Source organism: Physeter macrocephalus, chromosome 9, assembly GCF_002837175.3.
Source record: "Physeter macrocephalus isolate SW-GA chromosome 9, ASM283717v5, whole genome shotgun sequence".
In the NCBI taxonomy this organism is placed as follows: Eukaryota; Metazoa; Chordata; class Mammalia; order Artiodactyla; family Physeteridae; genus Physeter; species Physeter macrocephalus.
The window spans coordinates 75,275,413-75,301,417 of NC_041222.1; the positions used below are offsets into that span (position 1 = coordinate 75,275,413).

The 26,005-nt window shown below is 41.6% G+C and overlaps 1 protein-coding gene across 1 annotated transcript in view; it reads right to left on the reverse strand.

Annotated features, from left to right (window-relative positions):
- The window catches only part of LOC102973958 (FERM domain-containing protein 3), a 272,509-nt gene that overhangs the window by 39,685 nt on the left and 206,819 nt on the right, over positions 1 to 26,005 (reverse strand). The window contains exons 4-5 of the mRNA XM_028494083.2: positions 14,363 to 14,441; positions 9,143 to 9,240 (exon numbers count right to left, since the gene is read on the reverse strand). Coding sequence (XP_028349884.1) covers positions 9,143 to 9,240; positions 14,363 to 14,441 — 177 coding nt within the window. The remainder of the gene's footprint in view (positions 1 to 9,142; positions 9,241 to 14,362; positions 14,442 to 26,005) is intronic.

A 26,005-nucleotide genomic window follows, 5' to 3' on the forward strand; every position in this document is an offset into this window, starting at 1 on the left:
CAAGATGGACTTAATTGATATTTATAGGACATTCCATCCAAAAACAACAGAATACACTTTCTTCTCAAATGTTCATGGCACATTCTCCAGGATAGATCATATCTTGGGTCACAAATCAAGCCTCGGTAAATTTAAGAAAATTGAAATCGTATCAAGTATCTTTTCTGACCACAACACTATGAGACTAGATATCAATTACAGGAAAAAAAACTGTAAAAAAATACAAACACATGAAGGGTAAACAATACACTACTAAATAACCAAGAAATCACTGAAGAAGTCAAAGAGGAAATGAAAAAATACCTAGAGGGCTTCCCTAGTGGTGCAGTGGTTAAGAATCCGCTTGCCAATTAGGAGACATGGGTTCGAGCCCTGGTCTGGGACTAGAAACAAATGACAATGAAAACACGACGGCCCAAAACCTATGGGATGCAGCAAAAGCAGTTCTAAGACGGAAGTTTATACCAATACAATCCTACCTCAAGAAACACCTCAAATAAACAACCTAACCTTACACATAAAGCAATTAGAGAAAGAAGAACAAAAAAAACCCCAAAGTGAGCAGAAGGAAAAAAATTATAAAGATCAGATCAGAAATAAATGAAAAAGAAATGAAAGAAACAAGAGCAAAGATCAATAAACTAACAGCTGGTTCTTTGAGAAGATAAACAAAATTGATAAACCATTAGCCAGACTAATCAAAAGAAAGACTCAAATCAACAGAATTAGAAATGAAAAAGGAGAAGTAACAACTGACACGGCAGAAATACACAGGATCATGAGAGATTACTACAAGCAACTGTATGCCAATAAAATTGACAACCTGTAAAAAATGGACAAATCCTTTGAAAAGCACAGCCTTCTGAGACTGAACCAGGAAGAAATATACAACCTAACCTTACACATAAAGCAATTAGAGAAAGAAGAACAAAAAAAACCCCAAAGTGAGCAGAAGGAAAAAAATTATAAAGATCAGATCAGAAATAAATGAAAAAGAAATGAAAGAAACAAGAGCAAAGATCAATAAACTAACAGCTGGTTCTTTGAGAAGATAAACAAAATTGATAAACCATTAGCCAGACTAATCAAAAGAAAGACTCAAATCAACAGAATTAGAAATGAAAAAGGAGAAGTAACAACTGACACGGCAGAAATACACAGGATCATGAGAGATTACTACAAGCAACTGTATGCCAATAAAATTGACAACCTGTAAAAAATGGACAAATCCTTTGAAAAGCACAGCCTTCTGAGACTGAACCAGGAAGAAATATAAAATGTAAACAGACCAATCACAAGCACTGAAATTGAAACTGTGATTAAAAATCTTCCAACAGACAAAAGCCCAGGACCAGATAGCTTCACAGGCGAATTCTATCAAACATTTAGAGAAGAGCTAACACCTATCCTTCTCAAACTCTTCCAAAATATAGCAGAGGGAGGAACAGTCCCAAACTCATTCTAAGAGGCCACCATCACCCTGATACCAAAACCAGACAAACATGTCACAAAGAAAGAAAACTACAGGCCAATATCACTGATGAACATAGATGCAAAAATCCTCAACAAAATACTAGCAAACAGAATCCAACAGCACATTAAAAGGATCATACACCATGATCAAGTGGGGTTTATCCCAGGAATGCAAGGATTCTTCAATATACGCAAATCAATCAACGTGATACACCATATCAACAAACTGAAGGAGAAAAACCATATGATCATCTCAATAGATGCAGAGAAAGCTTTTGACAAAATTCAACACCCATTTATGATAAAAACCCTGCAAAAAGTAGGCATAGAGGGAACTTTCCTCAACATAATAAAGGCCATATATGACAAACCCACAGCCAGCATTGTTCCCAATGGTGAAAAACTGAAACCATTTCCACTAAGATCAGGAACAAGACAAGGTTGCCCACTCTCACCTGATGAAAGAAATTAAAGATGATACAAACAGATGGATAGACCATGTTCTTGGATTGGAAGAATCAACACTGTGAAAATGACTATACTACCCAAAGCAATCTGCAGATTCAGTTCAATCCCTATCAAACGACCACTGGCATTTTTCACAGAATTAGAAAAAAAATTTTCACAATTTGTATGGAAACACAAAAGACCCCAAACAGCCAAAGCAATCTTGAGGGGAAAAAATGGAGCTGGAGGAATCAGACTCCCTGAATACAGACTATACTACAAAGTTATAGTAATCAAGACAGTATGGTACTGGCACAAAAACAGAAATATAGATCAATGGAACAGGATAGAAAACCCTGAGATAAACCTAAGCACATATGGTCACCTTATCTTTGACAAAGGAGACAAGAATATACAATGGAGAAAAAACAGCCTCTTCAATAAGTGGTGCTGGGAAAACTAGACAGTTACATGTAAAAGAATGAAATTAGAACACTTCCTAACAGCATACACAAAAATCAGCTCAAAATGGATTAAAGAGCTAAATGTAAGGCCAGACACTATAAAACTCTTAGAGGTATACACTGATGTGTATAAAATTGATGACTAATAAGAACCTGCTGTATAAAAAAAAAAAATAAAATTTAAAAAAAAACAACTCTTAGAGGAAAACATAGGCAGAAGACTCTGACATAAATCACAGCAAGATCCTTCTTGACCCACCTCCTACAGAAATGGAAATGAAAATAAACAAATGGGGGCTTCCCTGGTGGCGCAGTGGTTGAGAATCCGCCTGCCGACGTAGGGGACACGGGTTCGTGCCCCGGTCCAGGAAGATCCCACATGCCGCGGAGCGGCTGGGCCCATGAGCCATGGCCACTGAGCCTGTGCGTCCGGAGCCTGTGCTCCGCAACGGGAGAGGCCACAACAGTGAGAGGCCCGCGTACCACAAAAAAAAAAAAAAAAAAAAAAAGGGTTCTGAAGAATCTAGAGGCAGGACAAGAATAAAGACACAGATGTAGAGAATGGACTCGAGGACACGGGGATGGGGAAGGGTAAGCTGGGACGAAGTGAGAGTGTATCACTGACATATATACACTACCAAATGTATAATAGATAGCTAGTGGGAAGCAGCTGCATAGCACAGCTTGGTGCTTTGTGACTACCTAGAGGGGTGGGATAGGGAGGGTAGGAGGGAGATGCAAGAGGGAGGGGATATGGGGATATATGTATATGTATAGCTGATTCACTTTGTTATACAGCAGAAACTAACACAACATTGTAAAGCAATTATACTCCAATAAAGATGTTTAAAAAAAAAACAAAAAACAAGAGCAGGGTGTACACGGAATGGCTCCCGCCACCCAAAAGAAGATCATGGAACAAGCTCACCCAATGAAATGTGTTTGTATCCATGGAAAGACCACAGCCTGAGTGTCTAGAAGGTCATATTCTAGTTCAGATTTAGCTGTGTGTGCTTGGGCACTTGCCGAACTCTCTGGGTCTCATTTTCTTCATCTATACAATAAAGGAGTTTATATCATTGTTTCTCAAAGAGGCATTATTGGCATTTGTGGAAATAAACAATTCTTTATTGTTTCAGACCTTCCAAGGCATGGTAAGACATTTAGCACCCCTACCCTTCAGGTACTAAGTGCTGGTGGCATATCCAGATATTATGACCACCAAAAATGCCTCCCAATGTTTCCAAATGCTCCCCACAATAGAAGGTGTTACCACCTCTAGCTGGAAACCACTGGGTGTTCCTCAAGTTTCCTTTCACAGTTAATTTTCTCTGAGTCTAGGAATTCCCTGGCTGGAGCTGCTCGCTCTGAGATTTGTGCAGGTGTGGCTCAATCAATGAAAAATCACAACATAAAGGTACCCAAGACGATTGTACTTTAAAATAAATGGATTGCTCTTCAAGTTAAAGAGTGTGTATCAAAGTATGGCTGAGCATCCCAGATTAAAGTTGTTGCCAGGTTCTAATATAGGGTACGTCCAGAGGGTCTTTAAGGGTAAAAAGAAATGCCTGCACATCTCTGAGCACCCATAGGGTCTATGAGGAGATGGACCTAGGATATGCATCGAGCAGAGCTTGAAGCAGCAAAGGTGATGCTCTTGCAGTGGGAATACTTTGTCCTGATTCCACAAGCTTGCTAAGGGAAATGAGCCAGAAGGGGCAAGTATCTCAGGCAGAAATGGCCCAGGAAAGTAGATTAAAGATGGTGGGAAAATAGTACTGAGGAACTTGATCACCAACATGACTTTGAAGTAGATAGAAATCAATATGCCTTAAGCACATCTGCAAAATCACATCCAACTCAGTAATTTGTATCTATTCTCCCTTCATTGTTGAATCATCTAATTACTGTAAAAGGATAAAACTGGGAGGAAAGCAAAGCTCTTTAAAGCTTCTTAATAGAGCTCAAATTACAGAGTTCTGAAAACAACTTCAAATGTATACCACAGGAGGAAGGACTTATTTTAAGTAAAATAAGACCCCAAATGCCATCAGCCATAGAGGGGAAACTGATTAATTTGATCATATCAAAATAAAAATATTTCTGTTCATTAAAGGACATCATAGTCAAAATAATAGATAAGTTGAAATAACATATTTGCAAAATCTAAATCTGACAAAGGCTAATATCTAGAATAAAGAAAGAACCCCTACAAATCTATAAGTACATGGGCAGGAATTCCAATAGGAAAATGGTCAAGGAATAGCAACAGCCAATTCATAGAAGGGGAAACCCAAAGGCCTCATGTATGGAGAGCTGCCCAAACTCATCAGTAATGAGAGCTGTGCAAACCAAAACTAGAAGATGTCACTTTACACCTATGAGATTAACAAAAAGTTTAGGAAGCCAGATGATTCTATGCGTTGGCAGGGACATGAAGAAACAGAAGTACTTGTACACGTCCAAAGATTCTTGGTGCACGCAGCTCTTCTAGAGAGCAAGCTGGGAGTATTTAGCCTAATATTATTACCCAGCAATCCCATTTCTGGGCGTATATTCTGAAAAACTCTAGGTGTGAAAAAAGATATGGGGCAACTTGGGTGTTCATTGTTGCTGGGATCAGTAAATAGCACATAGGCAATGCACCCTACTGGATACTCTGTAGCAATTAAAAGCAACAAAATAGATGGATACCCAGAAATGTGAATAGATTTCTCAGTGTTCTGAGCATAAAAAGGAAGGATTAAATGAGTTCTATAGCCCCATTTTAATTTATCAAACTTAAGAGTATATACACACAAGACAATACTAATCATTTTATAAGGATGTATGCCAAGTCAAAGATATACATGAACCCAGTTGTTGCCTTTAGGAACAGAAATGGAGAATAATGAAAAAAGGGAAATCAATCAATCAATAGATGGGACCAGTGATGAAAAGTGAGCCACGAACTGGTGATTAACTCAATCTAAGTTTCAAAAGAAACACACATAACACAAATACACATACACGCAATCACACACATACACATGCCCCTGTGAGCTGGCTATGGACCCCCAAATTTAGGGGATGGTATAACCCAGTGCCTGCTTTTCTGCAGGGCATGGACCACTGATATTAAACTAGGCCATGTCCAATGCAATGTCACCTTGCACAGTTGACGGGTGGCGTTGTTTGTGCCTGTCTTGTTTTGGGTGGGCATTTCTCTTTCCAGGAAAACTTGTGAAGTACAATGGCCTTGTACTGCTAAACACAGCAAATAAGTAGCCTGGAAAATGCCAGCAAACTAAAGAAATGCCACGGAAACTGCACAGGGTTGCTGACAGAGGTAAATGTCGACGTCTCCCACATCACATGCCTAGCTTTCTTGTTCCTTAAAGCGTGGCTTTAACTCTTCACCTGAAGCACAAGGCCGTTTATAAATGATTAAGGACTTCTAACTTCAAATTTTGTTTTCCATAGAGGAGCTGGGTAAGGAGCCTATGGTTCTCTCTCCCACATGTGAAGATGAGGGTACAGTTACAACAAATAACATACAGTACATGGGATGGCTTGTGAGAATTTAAATTAAGATTAAATTAAATTAAAATTAAAGAGAATTTAATTGTCAGCAAAATCCAAAGAGTTGAAGGAAAAGGATGAGTGTGATCAGTGATGGTACGTACAAAGGGCAAGCATGACAATGGCATTTCCCCTGGTTTGGAGAGGACTCATTCCAAAAGAACTTGAGATACAGGATGTTACAGCCCCAGGGTCAACTCCTTTGGGAACCTTCCCTGACTACCCTTGCTGAGTGGGGGGCCCTCCTGGGGTCAGAGCAGGGACCCTGTGTGTCCCTCTGTTTAGACATTAACACATCATCACAGCTTCCTGTTTACTTGTCTGTCCCCTTCCCCCCACAGGGACTTCACATTGCAGTGGCCTGCCACCTAGGAGCTCTTCAATAAATGTTGAGAGAACACATGACAAACACTTGGATGAGGTAGTGAAACAACCACTCTTTCCCAAGTATAGAAATAAAGCATACATTGGTGCTATTTAGGCAAGTGCCCTAGTTCACTTAACATATTTAGTGGAGAACTTACTGTGTGCCAGACACGGGGGTACTGCAGTGAAAAAGACGCCCAGAGTTCCACTTCCATGGAATTTAGATCCTACATAAGGCGCAATGCATAATAAGCCCCCAAACAACTCAACAAAACAATTTCAAATATAAGTGCTTAAAAGACAACAGAACAGGGGCATGAGAAAGAATGATGTGCAGAGAGAGGCTACTTTAGTAGTCCAGGAAGACTTCTCAGAGGAAGTGACATCTGAACGGAGTTCTGAATATCAAGATGGAGCCACAGACCCACAGGGATTGGACACACCAGGCAGAGGAGATAAGAACAGTAATCCTGCCATATTGCTGTTTTGTAGAAGGAACAGGAAAGATATTTGTATCAAGAAAGAACATAAATAGATTCCTAGGGCTTCGTGTGTTTGTTTTGCAATTGGTATTAGGAAGACAATGCAAAGCATGTATTGAATATGCTCATTGTATTCAGTGTGTACAGGTGGCAAAACTCTGGGTGGCTGCCTGTTTTACACACTCAGAATATTCTGAAGCTTAAAACATGCTCCTTCAAAGAGTGTTAGCAAACAAGAGGCCAGTAAAAAGTCACATGTCCTCTGCTTTCTAATCATTTACTCCACATTCCTTATCACTCTCTGTAAGCATAAGCAGTTCTGACAAAGCAGATCTTTATCTGCATTTGTAATGATCTCTAGAGCTGCTGTAATACCACCCCGAGCATCAGAGAACTTGATGAACCCAGGTTTTACTGGATTTGCTACAAATGGTCCATGGACACTGCTGCGTTTTAGAGCTGAAAGGTTTTCTTGAGGTCTGTCAGTTCACTTCCAACTCTACTCTCTCGACCGCATCTGTGAGTATGGTCAGTGATAACAGCAACGAAGGATAAAATAGGGCCCTGATCATCTGGATGGAGGCTTTGCGGCTTTATTTCAAACATAAAACAGGATGGAGAGTTTTCCCATTACGGATCCATATTGAGCTTGCCCTTGGACAACTGACCATGATTCACTAATGCCTAAATGCGTCCTGAAATCCTCATATGCCAGTCTGTTGCTTGGATTAGTATCGATTTGCTTTTCCCTCATGGAAGACAGTGCACCCTCACTAGGAACTTGCAGTCTTCATAGGGAAGAAGAACTATGGGGTTTGAACATTCCTTAGCTCTATATAAGAGAGGCAGCTTTCAGAAGCACACACTCCACCTTGGGGCAGATGGAAGGACTATTTCCCATCAGGCTATCACTGTCATTCTAACTTTAAACTTGAGTATCTCCAAGGGTTTTAACACCACTGCCAAAATCTGCTGAGCGGCACTAGGTGGCTCCCAGAGGATGGGGAAAAGCAACACAGATAGACTTCAGAATTCTCAGAGAGCACACACACCTGAAAACAGGGTCCTAGGAACTATTTCACAGCACAGAGCATCCCATGGGGACAGTGGTGAGTGACAGTGAAACCCCCAGGAGAATGATGGGGTTCTCTCTTAAGCTGTGAATGAAGGTTGGAATTGTGATCAGACAGACGATTGTCATGATCCGCTTATGACCCCATCATAAGCTCCTTCATTATTTCAGATCCTTTATAAGGGTGACATCCTCACTTGGTAATCTCTCTCTCTCTCCTTGTCCTCACCTGCTTCCTTCCTTCTCCCTTCCATCCCTCCTCTCTTCTCCTAGCTCTCATAAACATGTCATCAGCATCCATGCTACAAATGGCTGGAACACCTGAGTCCCTCCAAGCAGGCCCTGCTGCCAGCTGCCTCCCAGCTGACCCAGGGGAACAGAACATCTGAGTCATTCTTCACTTGGGTCCTGGGCCCGTCCCCATGACGATGCTCTGCCTTGGGCTCTGGAGACAGCCTTCTCTCAAACACTTTTTTCTTACAAGTCGAAACATCCAGAAGCTTACCCTGGGCCCTATATGCTTGCTGCTTCCCAATGCGCCCCCCCCCAACCCTCTGGGGCTTGTTCAACCCTGAGAATAAGTCTCATGAAACTGTCACACAAGTATGACCACCTCATTCAACATATGAAGACACCGAAGCTTAAAGAGTTTAAATCCTTTGTCTATGGTGAAATAACCAGGAAATGGGAATTCAGGTTCAAACTGCAGAATGACAGGCTGCGAGCCTGGCGCTCTCCTCTCCAGACTCCATGACTGGAAAAGCTGAAGCATTAGATACAGTGCACATATATACACTTACTACTCATGTGAATACACATGTATAAATGCTTTGATATTTCACTTCAAAGGTTTGAAAGGACACCTCTTTGACACCTACCTTCCTGGACATAGATTCCCCACTCAATATACCCATCACACCCCACACCTGGTGGTCGGAGCTCAGAGCACAGAACACCCCATATTCCTTCAGAGCTTCTTATAAAGTCAAGCATTCCAGCCCCTTTGAAACAGAGAGTCTGAGCTCTACCTTGGGGCCTTGAGGACCTCCGTTCTTGCAGAGGCCCCTGTGACCACCGCAGCCCAGCCTTCCACCAGGACCCCAGAGGCTTGGGAGGGAAAGGGAGGCGAGGGTCCATTGCTAAGTACTCAGCCCTGCCTGGCCTCAAACCATGACACGGGCTGGATGGGCACAGGCTGGGGAGGAGGGAGTCTCCGAACAGCCAAAGCTCTACTGTCCAGTACAAGGGTGGGGATGGGCAGCCGTGGCCACACTTACCTTGGACGATACAGGCACCCAGGTAGGCAGCATCTGAAAAGGAGCAGAGCAGTCGACCGTGGAAAATATCTCTTTTAATTTGCAGGTACAAAAGATACCTGCAATGCAAAAGGAGAAAGAGTCGCCCTAAGTTTTGGCCGAGGCCTGGAAGAAGTGGAAGCTCATGCTTCATGCACCTGGGTCACCAGAGCCCTACCCAAGGCCCTCAGAGGGCAAGCAGAGGAAAACTGGGAGGAGCCCCCAGAATTCAGAAAACCTGAAGTGCCTGCGGCAGCTTCCAGAGCTGTGTGGCTGGCCCTTTCCAAAGAGATACAGGAAGGATGGAGGAGAGCCACAGGGCCTAGCAGCCACCATCCCTGGCAGAAAGTCCCACACAAGGACAACCACAGCCACTGTCACCACCACCAGCACCTCAGCTACAGGCTGCCCGAGCTCTCTGTGGAATGAGGACTCAGGAATCGGACTCAGTCTACAGAGACTAGTCCCGGGGGCAGACAGACTCATGTTAACCAATCTCAAAAAGACTTGGTTACGAGGCCAGAAAGCCAACTTATTCGCAGCACGAACGGTCATCTGTTTAGTGTCCTCTCCGCTTCTCCAGGGATGGCAAACAGATGGCCTCAGGGCCAGACAAACCTGATACTGAGTGAAACAGGCTGGGGTGAGGGGGTCGGGAAGCAGAACAGAGGGTGCTGGCTCCCCCGAAGGGGTCAGCCGCTGTGCAGCTCCAGCGTCACGGCGACAGGTTTAGAAGTGAAATCCTTTGAATTTTAAATGTTGCGGCAAACTCTATTTTTGAAAACACTGGAGTGCCAAACGAAAAATACGCATGGGCCTGATTCAGCTGGGGATGGCGGGGGTGGGGGTGGGGGGGCGGGGCGGTGTCAGTTTACCACCCCTGGCTCAGGCTCATCTTGTCACTGTCCCCTCTGTTCCTCTACGCTGATCACGCCCTCTTCAGATCTCCCTCCTATGTCTTAGCCGGACTGATGCTTTCATTGAAGACTCAGGCCTGGGGTCTATTGTTTCTGACTAACTTTAGAGGTGTGTGAAGATTCTTTCTGTTTATTTTGGAGTTTAAGTCGCAGAGACCAACCTTTTTTTCTTCTTTCCAGGTTCTTGAGGCCAGATGGGGAGTAGCACCCAATCGGTCCCAGTCACTACCTCCAGGGCTCAAATAATCTGATCTTTACTCAGCCTGTGAGCAGCCTCATTCACAACCCCACTCAGAGCGCGTAATTGAGGTACTCAGATCACTGAGGTGCAGCTCCCACCCCCACCCCCGCCTCCCCGAGCGCTGGAGCTCGCCATCCCCGGACACACAGATGCACTGAAGGGTTCAGCGGCTCCCTGGTGCTTCCACTTGATGAATCTTTATCTCACACCCGCTTTATGCCATGACAGTGCTAGGCACTGGGCACACGATGGAGGTTCAAATGACACTCTCTGTCCCCAACTTTGTATGGAATTGTGTGCAGGACATAAAGGTCGTCTCTAATAAATTTCTTATCTGGAGTTAGTGTACATTTTGTCAAGGGAACAGTATTACACTGGCCATCAAGGACCCAGAGTATCTCCCTAAACTGGTGCCTCTCACACTTTAGTGAGCTCGTGAATTACCCGGAGATGCTGTTAGAGTGTGGATTCTGGTTCAGTAGGTCTGGGTGGGGCCTAAGAGTCCATATTTCTAATAAGCTCCCCAGTAAAGCTGAGCTGCAGGCCCATGGACCACACTTGAGTAATAAGGTTCTAAACCAGAGGTTCTCAGAGGGACTGCATGTTAGAATCAGCTGGGGGAGCTTTTAAACAATACCAACGTGGACCCTACCCCTGACCCAATTAAATTGGAATCTGGGTCCTCACAAAAATGTGTACACGAGTGTTCACAGCAGCATTCTTCATAATAGCTAAACTAAATGCCCATCAACTGATAAAAGGATAAAGGAAAGTGGTATATCCATACAATGGAATATTATTCAGCCATAAAAGGAAGGAAGTACCTACTGATGCATGCTACAACATGGAAGAACCTGGAAAAGATTAAGCTAAGTGAAAAGTCAGATCTAAAAGGCCACATATTATATGATTCCATTTGTATAAAATTTCAGAATAGACAAACCTACAGAGACAAAAACATAGCTTAGTAGCTGCCAGGGGCTGGGGGGAGTGGGGAATGGAGAAAAACTGCTTGAATACTAGGTTTCCTACTACAGTGATAAAAATGTTCTGGAAGGAGATCACAGTGATGGTGGCACAACTTTATGAACACACTAAACCCACTGAATTGTACGCTCTAATATCTGCCTAAAGAAACTAATACTTTTGAAAATCCAATTGCCTTAGAGTAATGGTTCTTAAGATTTGACATGCTTTAAAATTACCCGGAGGGCTTGTGAAAATACAGATTGCAGGGCCCCATCCCAGGTCTGGGGCAGAGGGCCAAGTTCCCAAGTGATGCTGTTGCTGCAAACCCAGGGACGTGACTTTGAGGACCATGGCCCTAGATCATTCACAATACCAAGGTCACACAAATACTTAAGATGATGAAATCTTTCCTTTCTTAAAGGATGTAAACTACCTGGCTAAATGCCATCAAGTTTCTTTTCTACGTGCTGCATGTATGCATTGAACAAAAAGCATTCCTTTCCACGTTTTGGTGAGTTTAGTAGTGGAAAATAGTTTCAAATAAATATTTTTACTGATGAATGAGACGTTTGGGTTCTGATCCCATAACTCAGAAATTGAGTTTGACCAAAGCTTCCTGAGAAAAGAAAATCCGCTTTCACGACAGCTGAGTTTGGGTCCTTGCTCATATTAGTGAACTCTAGAGATAATCATGGATTATTATGGATTCCACATAATCCACTGAGCCTTACAAATGGCTTCAGGTTCAGATACTCATTTTTTAATATAATAGCCACCAAAATAATAATAATAATAATGCATTTTCCTTCAGCCTCACCCCTCCCTGCATAAAAGAATTAAGCAACAAAAACACAAGAGGATCTGGGGCATACATCATTATGCCACCATTAATCATATGTTTCTCTATCTAACATGAATTCAAAGGTGGTTCTTACTAAAAAATTTAAAACCAACATGCTTTTATTACCCTCAATTGTATATAGCATTTACAAATGCCTCAGAAATCTAAAGGACTGTAAGGTGACTGTGTAAATGGAGAGATAAAAGAAGGATTAAAAAAATGATTTCAAATATCCTTTTTGGTGAGTATTTTTGTTGTTTTGCTCTTTTAAAACTGCTTTTTTTCTCAATGTTTCTTTACCCCTTAGCCTGGTCATGAATGTGATCTTAGCTTCTCATTTATTAAATTATTAAATTTTAGATTAATCTTATGATAAAATAACTTATAAACAATAAAAACTAAATTCTTTCAAGATAGGGTTTAAATCATAAGTACCTGAGTCACTCCACAGTTTGTAGATTCCTTTTGAATTCTAAGGACTGTGTTGACTCAGAAAAGCCCATTTCTACCTGTATTGTCTTAATTTCCTTTGGAGACATAAAAATGTTTGCAATGTCACACAATTCAGACCTTAGTTATTCAGACAAATGCAGGGAAGTGCTAGCAAATTTAATTGAGAGGGATTTAACTAAAACTTTGTACCCTTTTACTTTCAAATGGGACTTTTCTCAACATCACCAACAAAAGACCCATCCTTAATTTATATTGTGACACATATTCAATTTGTTATCCTCTGGACAAGATTTTAAAGAAAACAAGTGACAAAAGTGAGCTAATTTGGCCCCTGATGAAATAATGCCTGGCATTAGTGTTTATTTGATTTTCCTAATTACAGTGTTAGCACCCAGAGGGTAGGACAAATATCTTTATTTATTTCTTTATTTAGGTGGCTCATATAGCCCTTGCAGACAGCAGGAACTGAGGAATTACTTAACAAATAAATGAATAAATTTTTCAAGCCAAAAGCAGGCCGAAGCCACATACCATTTGATTCCATTAATATGAAATGTCCAAAACAGGTAAATCCATAGAGATAGAAAGTAGATGAGTGGGTTCCAGGGTCTGGGGGATGGGAGAGTAGGTAGTGACTGCTAATGGGTACAGGCTTTCTTTTTGGGGTGATAAGAAATGTTCTGGAACTAGATAATGGTGATGGTTGCCTTACACTGTGAATGTACTTAATGCTACTGAATTGTACACTTTGAAACGGTGAAAAAGATTTATGTTACGTGAATTTTACCTTAATTTAAAAAAAAAAAAAAAAAAAAAGCAGGCCAGATTGCAAAACACCAACCACTACTTACAATGTCCATCATCTCCTTTCCCACGCATACCCAGCCCCGCCCCCAAGCACAAACCTCCACCAACGGCTGTGCACAAATTACTAACAGAGAATGGCTCCCTTCCAACATCACCTTGCATCACTATGGTGGAGCTTTACCAGACCCTCGTGGATAATGAGAGAGCACAATACCCTAGAACCCAGCACGTGACTCTGCACATGATGATCAGAGTCAACTGCCTTTGCTTCTCTGCTGCATTTGGACCCATGCAGATTATTCTGAGAGATGACTAGACACAATGACTTTTTTCAGTCACCAGATCAGAGGCTCATTAAGAGCTAAGTACACATGGTCTCTTCTCCAACCACCGAGTTGGCCCTCTCGGGACCCTGCTCAGTGGCATTGGCCAAGGCTGTTCACGGAAGCCAAACCCCCAGAAGGTGGACTATTTGCATGTGGCCCTGGCCCGAGAACCAGAAAATGCAGAGAGTTGGGCTGAGAAGAGTCTACAAGGAGAGGGAAGCCGGCTCCGCAGTCGGTCATTTAGCAAGAGGAATGTGGGATGACAATACAGTTCATCATTCTGTCAAGGGATCTTTTCCCTTCAGAAAAGCTTAGATCCAAAAGACAGTTCCCAGGGGCTGCACTAGCTATGAATTTGCCCATATCCTAAACGCAGTCATCTTCTATTTATTTTTAGCATCCCACTGTCAGGTGTTTTCAGAGAGCACCTCCTCCTTAAACCCACTGCTTTTTTGTGCAGTTAATTACACTCCCAGTGACAACGGTTTGAGAAGTCCCAAGACAATTAAGTGTAAGAGAAACATTCCAAGCCAAATGCTGAGGTGAGCGCCTGCTTGGTGGAGACACTCCCCTCTAGACAAGAGTAAAACTCAGAGGCCCTGGCTGGTTCAAGGGGCACGTTAAACATACAAACAAACAAAAAAATACCTGGTGAGCTCTTCTTTAATCTTCAAGGGTTCGTGTGGGTAGAATTTCACTCTAAAGCACATGGTGTATGGTGGATGAGCTGAAACGTCATAAAGAAAAAGCATGAGAAAAGCAGCAAAAGACCATGGACTCAAACACACACAGGAGAGTCAGCCATGAAGCCTTCCAGCCTAGCCTGGGGGGAGGGGCAGGAGGATTTTCTGAAAGAACAGATATTATGCCCAAGAAAACGAAGCAACAGTGACAACAAAACTCAATGGAAATGCTTGACAAGACACCTAAAGCAAACTCAGGATACAGGCAATCTAGTCAGTCAGCACAGCTTTCCACGTCATGGCTCTTTCCTTCTCTCCAGGTCACGGATTCAAATAACATTTTCTCTTCCATTCTTCCCACTCTCTTCTGACAGATAAACTGTTCGTAAGTACCACTCAGGTTTTTGGCCTAGGGAAATAATTTTTTAGGCTGTGAGGTGGAAAAATGTCGCTGCACATGACTAGTTTTCCCAAAGTGATGGTGCCATTGACCTAAAATCAGGATTTTAAAAATGGAGTCGCCATGCACAGATCCTACTTCGTATAATTTTGGGATTATTTTAGTGTTACCTATCAATGAGGCTTGCATGAAAAGAAACACTTTTATAACTTCCTGCTTTGTCTAAATCAGGATAGCACTATGCAGGCTGAAATTCTGGTTGAGGTTCACTGATTCTGGAATATTCTAACTGCATTAAAACTTCCAGAACTCAATAGCCAGCCAAGGGGATTCTATAGGATTTCTTTTAATTATAAGACCACTGTTGACTTGCAATATTAACCTAATAAATGCACACAAGTGCAGTAAGATGCATTCAGATTTCAGTTAGTATATAAAACGAGCATCTTAAAATCAAAGAAATACGATGGTTAGTATTATTATTTCTATGGATCTGACATACCCACTCATTATTTGTCTTTGTATCAGTATGGCTGCTTGGGATCAGCTCTGAGACTACATCCAAATGTGAATATGAAACAGCACCCTATTCTGTCTCAAATCTTCTTTCATAATCAGCAGGGGTTAAATCACCAGCCAATTCTACAACATCTGGGGCTATTCTGTATGTAGACAAATTCTTTATGTGGAAAGAACTATTGGCATCAAAAATGAATGTATAATGAGGATAATTTTATATGGAAAACAATTGTCTAAAATAGTTTGAAAGAAAGTATCCAAATCCCAGAAAAACACAGCAGCATCTTGCTGGATATTTCAGCAGAGAAAAACTGATTAAAAATACACATACAGGGCTTCCCTGGTGGCGCAGTGGTTGAGAGTCCGCCCGCCGATGCAGGGGATACGGGTTCGTGCAAAATACACATACACACACACACACACACACACACACACACACACACACACAGATGTCAGAACCCTCCACTCAATGCTCCACTTCCCCACCAGAAACTAGCAAATTTCTTAACTGAGTTGGGTGCTCCTAACCTGACCCTGTGTTCCCTAGATTTAAGAAAGGGAACATTTTTCTGGACCACTAGGAGAAAATGGATACCTCTTATACAGCAAAGAAACAATGAAGAAAAATACAAATGATTCTTAAGTCATTCATCTTTCATGATATCTAGAAACTCAATTTTGATTCAAAATATTTTATCTTTATACATTCCCCAGATTTCTTTCAACTTGTTTAAATCATCATATCAAAAGAATGAAAACTAATTTTTTTAAATTATAAAACCTCTGGAGTGTCCTTAATAGAAACGTTGAGACAGTTTTTATAAGAGCAACAGAGTTAAAAAAAAGAAAATAGCATAAAAGAGAAAGACTTTTTCTCCTTTCTTTCTTTCTTCTTTCTTTTATTAAAGTCCTCAAAATTAAGACATGTTTAAGCACAACCAATGAAGCTAGATAGACAGATGATAGATAGATGATAGATAGGTAGATAGATGGATATTGATAGACAGACAGATGGATGAGCCGTCCCCTCTCACTTTCCTTCACTTTGTCTCTATTCCTGCCCCTTCTGTCCCTTAGGTCCCCACCCCACCCAAAACTCTCCAACCACTGTTAACAACCACTTCATCTCTAGGCTTCCCCACTTTTGCCATCCTCACACAAACTATATGCCAACATGATTACATATGTAATATTTAAAATATAATTTATTCTCACAAAACAAGATCATACTATGTATTGAATATGTTTCTCTTGCTTTTCTCATTTAACTCTCTAGCCTGCCCATCCATCTAGGGCAGTAGATACAGATCTAACTCATTGTCCATAATAAGTGCATAATGGTTCATATGATACATTAGAATTTACTCAACTATTCTTTTTTAATCATCATTCAGGTTGTTCCCACATTACAATACAAGCAATTCTATAATGTATATAATATATATATTATATATAATAATAATGTACATTATATATATCATTAAATGCATGTATTTTTATTCCATGTATCATTAACTATTTCATATATTATTAAATATATATATTTTAATAGAGACTCCCAATATTTGAATTTTGGGGAATCAAATCAGCTGACCGAAGGCAAACAGAGGACAGGAGGATCACAGAACGCAGACCCAAATGAGAGCTGTCATTTTCTCTTCTACCTGGTCAGCATATCTGCTTGCCATGCCCTAGGCTGGCTTCAATAGGAATCTGGGCTCATTGGATAGGATACAAATTAGGACTTGCATTCCTCCTAAGGGATCAAGCAGTGAGGCTCACAGGTGGCTCCCCAGCCGGCCACCTTTGAATACTCTGACTGTAGGAAGTCCTATCACCCAGCCGTCCTTGTTCCGAGACCTGAGGCTCCAGAATGATCTAATGCTTCTCCCACATGGAGAGTCCTTCCACCATTTGAAGACAGAGCTTACGGTTCTTCTGAGTCTTCTCTAAAATAAACATCCCCAGTTCTTTTAGCTGTTCCTCATATGAAACAGTTTTGAGTGCCCTCACCCTGGATGTATTCTTCCCTCCTCTGTGTTTCCTCAAGCACAGGGCTCCAGGGGTTGCCAGAGCTGCTCAGCTGAGGGGACCATCACCGGCCTCGCTTTGGGCATAATTGTTGCTCACCCTCAACAGCCTCATCTCAATGTTGACTCACTCTGAATCTACAAAAGACCAACAGCTGGAATTCTTTTCATATATGCTACTGCTAAGCCATACAGAAATAAGTCACTAAGCATCTTGCCATTTGCTAGGATGTGATCATGGAAGAAACTAATACAAGGTACTAGTGATATGCTCACCACTAGACCCCTTATCAGAGAAGGGATGCGAGCAGGTACCAGAAAAATCAGGAGGCAGCACTTTTCAAATCTGAAATTTTCTACCCATTTTCTTCCACCATCATATATACCCCTACTGTTGTCTCATATTGATCCAGCATCACTGACACTAAGGAATGCTTCTTCACAGGGTTGGAAGAGGCTGAAAAGATAAATAATTTCCCCCCAAAATGTTGATCTAGTTATAGATGACAAGATTTATGAGGGAATGGGCCTATATATCTTGTTCAGCTTTCTATCCCCAGAGCTAATTACTGATAAAAGATCGACTTCCTGCCTGTCTGGCTGAATGAATGAATGATGGTGCCCCACCTCTGAGGCAGACGTCAAAGCGAATAGCCAGGCGTTGCCATAACATTCATCCCATCAAAATACTAGTCTAGAAGGTCTACCGTCTGAATCACTACAGCAATTTCTAGGATTTATATTTTGAAAATCTCAGGTCCTACAATTCAGCCTCTGCCCTTCAACATCTGGAACAACTTCAGGGACTCTGGAGTTGGTTCGAATAGCTACGTCTAGTGGAAGGATTAATTAACTCAATCAACAAAAATTTTGAGTACCTACTAGGTATCAGGCCCAGGTTTAGATATAAATACAAGCAATTCTGTCTTCAGGGAGGACACATTCTAGTGGGGTAAACAGGTATAAAATCAAAATAAATAAGCAAAATATATAGCATATTGAAGGTCATAAATGCTATTTAGGAGAATAAAGGATTTAAGGGATGAGGGACGACCACCCCCACCCATTCCCTTTTTCTCATCTCCATGCAACCAAATCCACAAATGTAAGTGCAATTCTCTTTACTACCTTCTAGAAAACCAAACAAGGGGAGAAATACAACTATTAAAAATTTTTAATCATTAAACAACCCCCCCCCCATGTGTGTTGGCAGTGGTTTGGGGTCAAAACACCAGCCGTGTAAATTCTGGAAAAGGAGCTTTCCCAGGCTCCAGGTGATAGCCGGCATGTGCTCCCCGGTATGAGTCTAAGGTCGAAATCCCGTTTTGGAGACGAGCCTACCCCTTCTCCTAGCAGCTCAATGTCTCTGTGATTCCAGCTTCCATGTTTTTTATTCTTAAGCTACAGGGAAAGAGGAAGGAAGCAAAGGATGCCTCTTACCTGTGCCAAACATTTGGTGCAGAATCAGAGCTGGAAATGTCTGATGAAGGAGCTATCTGCAGAGCAGGAAACACCTGGCATGGAGGTAACACGCAGGCAATAAAGCCCACACTCTGCTCAGGGCCTTTCCCCGACAGTGTCATCATGAAGAGCCACTATGTGGCTTTACTAGATTGGGCAGCATGGTCACCCCACGGGGGGCAACACCATAGTTCATTTCTCCCGTAGTACTAAGGCTTTGGTATCAATGATAGAAGCACATGGGGTGGTGGGAACCCCAAATCCCCCGGGGTATGAGTGCCCAAACTTCAAAAGGGACTTCAGACAGTGACCTTGAGCAAGACACTTAACTTCTCTGTTTCCTGCTTTGGAAGAGGGAGCAGCACTGGGGTTCACGTCGACCTCCCCAGAGGTGTTCAGACAGATCCAGTGGGCTCTTGGTACGTGCACATGGCACAATATCCCAACAAACAAAAGCTCACATTTAGGTAAACACTCCTACTAGAAGAAGAGAAGGAAAGGGGAGGTTGGAAATGGGAGGGAAGAGATGGAGAAGACTGAATTGAACTTAAGTCAACAGCTGAAAAGCATTTACTCAGCCATGTAAGTGCTAACAATGAGAACACCACCGAGGAGCAGAGAAGGGAAAAAATGCAAAACGCCACTTTAAAATGCCAGGAGCACGTATTTGCACTGAAAACGGCAGGGCTCCTCTCCCACAGCCCTCTGCTACCTGCCAGACTAGGGCTGGGGAGGCCAAGTGTCACCACAGGGCAGCTTAGGGGCCCCTTTTTGCATCAGCAGATCTCAGGGTATTATCATTTGGGTGGTTTGTTAACATTGAGAACACGGGGAGAGGAATAGCCGTTTATAAAGCAGAGACAGACTTCCTCATCTCCACTTTGAAACCTTGCCCAGAAATGGGGATGGGGATAAGAAACGATTAGGTGAGCAGGCTCCCTGGTGAAAATGAAAAAAAATGACTTTGTATTTTTAACCAACAACCAGCCTCAAACGTCTGTTAAAAAAAATTCTCATTTTTTTGTGTGTTTGTTTTTGCTAGTGAAACATCCCTTAGCAGCTTTCCTTAAAATGCAGTGGTCTTTCTCCAATCACCGTAAAGAACAATAGAAAAACAAAAATCATAACTTTAGGAATACACACATAAACTCATGATCTTTCTCATACACATTCTGGTTGACAGCTATGAAAAACTTTCACAAACTCCTTCAAACATTAGTTAAAGCATAGAGCCCGTGGCTCTGGCAGGCAGATGTTAGGGCAATACCCACACCTGGAATATGTCTCTCTTACGACTCCCTCCTCCGGGACTCTGTTGGGCAAAAAAGAAAAAAAAAGAAGTGACCAATTGTCAGACTCTTTCAGACTCTGGAGAAATATTTCAAAGGGTTTGGTTGCAGAAAGGACCCCTAACACCCCACAAATAAGAGTCTTACATTACGAAGGACTCCAAGGAGGCGTCAGGGGTTCCTGGCCTGTTCAGAACAACTGATACCTTTTTATTCCCAACCAGATGAACACTGTCCCTCCCAGCTCCTTCCAGGGCTTTTAGAGTGAGAGCTGAGGACCACATCCCACCTCTCCGTTGGGCAGCAGCACTCACAGGGATGCCGATGAGCGGCGCTCCGTGATGAAACATCTCAAGAGCACACACTCTTTCTGCGCATGTGCAAAACGACAGCGCCAAAAGGGCAAAGGATTACTCACTCACTCATTTACCAAACTATAACTCTTGGGATATGATCAGATAAGCCAGCCACAGAGAACTGCTCTCTTCTAGTTGGAAGTGATTATTATCATTCAGCAACAACTGTTAACTATCATCATCAACAGCAGGGATAATCCCTCCATCCCTCTTTTACTGAAATGACAAGCAGCAGCCTCCAAGATGTTACTGGTACCGCATCTCCTCTACTTCTAAAGCAGGGATTTTTTTGTTAAGTTATTTAATTCATCCTCCTCCTGTTATAGCTTTAATCATACACACAGGCATGCCCACACACACACACAGTGCACAGAATGAAGTCACACTCTTAAGAACTCTGTTAGAGGATACTGGAGTGCTGAGAAGCTCCCTCACAAATACTTGTTCTTGGAATTCTCCGACTGCCTATGCTGCTCAAGAGAAGCTCCAACAGGCACTTTGATATCCAACATGTTTAATCTCAAGTTCACCATTTGGACAAATGGCTACAGACAAACTTAAAACTCTCAGCTTACATTTCTTCATCTGTAAGATGGGGATAATAATGCAACCAGCCACCTAAAGTAGGGATCTGCAAAATTTCTCTATAAGGGGTAAGACAGTAAATATTTTTCACTTTGCAGGCCTCAAGGTCGCTATCTCAACTACTCTCCTCAGTTGTTGGAGAGTGAAAGCAACCTCAGACAAGACATAAACAAATGGCATGAGGTGATCCAATAAAACACGGAAATCTGAATTTCATGTACTCCTCATATGGCACAAAATATCATCTTTTCTTTTTTTCTTCCAACCATTTAAAAATATGGAACCTATTCCCAGCCTGTGGCCATACAAAACCAGACAGCAGGTCGGGTCTGACCCAGGGGCCCTGCTACAGAGACCACTATGAGAATGGCACAAGTTAATAATGTTGAGCATTCAGCAGGCTGCCTGAGACCTTCACACTAAACCCATAGGAGTTATTACTACTCTAGAGGTTGAAGAAGAAACTGATGTGGATGAGGTAGAGCCCTTCAACTTGACCTAAGTCCTATATCTTGGTTCAAAGGGTGAGAGGGGGACTGTCATTTTTCAGGAAGGAGTGGGGATGGAATACACACAAAATAGGTGCACATATGAAGAGATATTTGGCAGTCCTGCTTCTAAAGAAGAGCTTTGCTGCCTGGGACTAGGGTGCAGTGACCTGAGAATTTCAGCCAAAAAAAAAGTTAGCAAAAGTACATGAAATAACTTAAGGCAAGAGATCAGGTGCCTGCTTGCTACAGATGTTGTGTAACTAACTGGCCCCTCAGGACTTATGCTGGTTGGCATAGATCAACTAGTAATAATAATAATAATAATTATAACAGCCAAATGCAATTACTTATGTAACTTAGTACTGAAATTTTTTACTACAAAACTGCATCTAAAAATGAGGCATTATAAAGTATTTCCAAACAAAGGGAAACAGATATGAATAGAGCTTTCCTAACCTGGTTGACCCACATTTGAACCACCTCTAGTACTGACATACCAAGCATGGAATCTCTTGGCCCATCATGGTTATCATTCAGACTTTTATGCTGCCAACACACTTGTAGTTTTGAATCACGTGGTCCGTTATGAAACAACATGGGCACTCCTGAAGGAAGAAGGAAGCCCTGAAAGTATCTCCCCGGTGACATAAGGGCTTCTACTGGAGGATGCTCCTTTTCCTCTGCTTTTTCCACCACTCCTGCCACATTCCCTCCTTCCCACTAGGAGTGCTAGGTCCTCCCCGAAGCCCACCATTGTACCCAATCAAAATGACATCAATGCCACCACCAACCACATCATAAGGATAAGGTTAAAAATTAGAAATCTGTGGCTTATTAAATGTACACATGGTTCAGAATTGCACATTATAAAATTAAGAGTTTTTATCATTACTTTTGTTATCATTATTTCTATCCATGTTGGAAAATAAAGAAAGAGCACAATGTGGAAATTATTTATAGGCCCAAACTGCACGGACTTTTTGAAAGAAGGATCAAAAATGGAAATTTTGGATGAAATAGTTGAACCTGGGAGAAAAAGAGAAAGTTGGCCAACCCTACTGAGCTGTGACTAGAATAAAAGAAACCTGCTCCCAAAGCTGGAAAGAAGCATTGGAAAGAAGAAAACTGGAAAGAGCAAAACCAGCCAAGACTAATCCACAGCGATTGGGAAACTTAGTGTCACGTACTTGATTATGCAATGCGTTTTGTTCAGATGTGTGTGTGTTTTGCTTTGTTTTAAAGAACATAGCAGTTTAAATTCTTCTGCCTGCTCCCTAAAAGAAGTATTTTGATTCTAGTCAACAAGCATTTATAATGAACTGATCACATGCCTAGCCTTGTGGTAAGCCATGGACCAAGTAAAGAAATCTTCCGAACTAAATACTGGGGAACTGATTAGATGAGCATGTATATACACATGAGAGCTATGGGACAGGCTGTGCCAGTAGGTCTAGAGATGGGGTTGCTGAGACTATGGGTGTTTGGAGAAGTAAAATGTATGAAGCTTTACTGTCAGAAGCACATGGTCAAGTTCAGCAAAGAACACATACACAAAGGAGGAAAAGTGAGCCACAAAACGAAAGCAAGAAGGTCACCCAAAGAGTAAATAAGAATGCTGAAGGGTGTGGGAAATCTAAATTGGGGTGTTCGGTGCAGTGAGCTGGCTAGTGTCCCCCCACATTTCATATCCACCTGAAATCTCCGAATGTGACACTATTTGGAAACAGGTCTTTGAAGGTGTAATTAATTAAGATGAGGTCATACTGCATTAGGGTGAGCCCTAAATCCAATGACTGATACCTTTATAAGAGAAAGGAGAGGGAAGCTTGGACATAGACACAGAGAAACACAGGGAGAAGGCAATGTGAAGGTGGAGGCAGACACTGGGGTGATGCAGCTACAAGCTGAGGAAGGAATGCCAAGGCTGGCTTCTTGATTTCGACTTCTAAGCCTCCAGACCTGTGGGAGAATAAATTTCTATTGTTTTAAGCCAGCCAGTGTATGGTAGTTTGTTACGGCAGCCTTCGGAACTAATAATACTCAGCACAGGGAATAATTGGAAGAAACAGAATTGGCAGTCAGGCGTCAACTGTCCTCATGAATGGGTACGGACCTGTGGCTGTTCTCCTGTTCCTGACACCAGAGCAAAGTCTATGCTCCTGGTATTCTCTGCCTATGCTACAGAGGAATATATGCTCCCTATTGACAAAATCATTCAGCAGCTAGGGACCTATACATTAGGTTAGCCCCCAGGACTACGGAAAAGCTAAGGAATGCTACATAAACATGAAGTTTCATAAATATTACCAGAGACACAAATTACACGCCGTCTCAGGCTTCCATGAAAGACCACTGTAACTTAGCGGAGGGAGCACAAAAGACATCAGCCAGCAACTTGACTCAAGATTGCTCTTATGGCTGAATCAAATCCATGTGTTACACAGAGGATGGGGGTCTTCCCCACCTTGATTTGCATGCGGAAGGCATTTCCAACAACCCCTGTCCCTTCACAGAGCTTGGCAGCAGCATAGTACCTGATAAATAGAGCAAGAATAAGATCTTAACTACTCCAGTGGGCTAATCAGGCACCAGCCAGGATTAAGCAGAGAGCCTCTTTAGAAGACTAAATGGGCTTTCTTTCATCTAGGTCTCTATTTCTATTGTACATGCTTAATGCACTTTGATTCCTTTTCTTCCTCTCTATCTCTATTCCTTTCTTGACTTTTGCATAAAGCTTCCTCTTCTTTTATTTTCTCTTTTTTATTACCAAGTGATACATGAATATATTCTCACTGTAAGAGATCTGAGTAAAATATAACTATATGTAATAAAACATGTAATGAAACACTTCTCTCTACCTCATTCTCTTCCCCGTGGTAACCACAGTCAGTATATATCTTTTTAGTCCTTCTTCCGTGCACTTACATATTCATATAAAATAACCTTTTTATTTTCATATAAATGGATCATTTTATATGTGGAATTTTACTTGCTTTTTAAACTCTACTATATATCTAATAAATATTTTGATGTCAATAATATATGTCCGTTTCATTCCTTTAAATGACTACATGTATTCCACATAATTTATTTAGCCTTGCCAAAGTTTCTAGGCTTTTTATTGCTTCCAATTCTCAGTGTTATAAGCAATACTGCAGTGGACATCCTTGCACATATACCTGTTACAGAATCAATTTTGCTTTCAATAGATTCACAGAAGTGACAATGGATCAAAAGAGATAGACATTTTTAACCTTGAAAGATACGGCCAAATTTCCCTCCCAAATGGCTTTGCCAGTTTATACATTCCCACCAGAAGTATTACCCTCATCCACAGCAACTGGATATTATCAATATTTAGAATTTTCTCAGAATATAAACAAAAATATCTTGTTTTAATTTGCATTTTTCTTTTTTTTCTTTTATTTTTTGCATTTTTCTTGTCACTAATGATGTTGAGCATCTGTTTATGAGTTTATTGGACATTTATTTTTATTCCTTCTACATGATTTTTTTACATTTTTCTATTGAGTTGTTTATCTTTGGGTTTGTAGCATCATACTTTATATATTTTGCATATTACTACTTTTTATATATTTGACAAATGTTCTTCCCATTATTTTGCTTGTATTTTAATTTGTTTATAATTCATTTTTATACTCATTCATCCAACAAATATTTAGTGAGAATCTACTCTGCGCAGTGAACAAACCAGATATTCTAGTACAAACATTTAAATTTTGTACAAATTTGTTAGCATTTTGTTTTGTTACTTCTGGGTTTGACGTTTTCCTTAGGAAACCCTGTTGGACTCCATAATTATAAAAAATACTTCTGATGTGATACACCACATTAACAAAATAAAAGATAAAAATAATATGATCATCTCAATAGTTGCACAAAAAGGATCTAACAAAATTCACCATCCATTTATAATAAAAATTCTCAACAAAGTGGGTATAGAGAGAACGTACTTCAACATAATAAAGGCCATTTATGGGGCTTCCCTCGTGGTGCAGTGGTTGAGAATCCGCCTGCCGATGCAGGGGACACGGGTTCGTGCCCCGTTCCGGGAAGATCCCACATGCCGCGGAGCAGCTGGGCCCATGAGCCATGGCCTCTGAGCCTGTGCGTCCGGAGCCTGTGCTCTGCAACGGGAGAGGCCACAACGGTGAAAGGCCCACACACCACAAAAAAAAAAAAAAAAAAAAAAAAAAAAAGGCCATTTATGACAAGCCACAGCTGACATACGCAACAGTGAAAAGCTGCTGTGTTTCTATACACTAATAACAAACTATCAGAAATAGATATTAAGGGCTTCCCTGGTGGAGCAGTGGTTGAGAATCTGCCTGCCAATGCAGGGGACACGGGTTCGAGACCTGGTCTGGGAAGATCCCACATGCCACGGAGCAACTAGGCCCGTGAGCCACAACTACTGAGCCTGTGCATCTGGAGCTTGTGCTCCGCAACAAGAGAG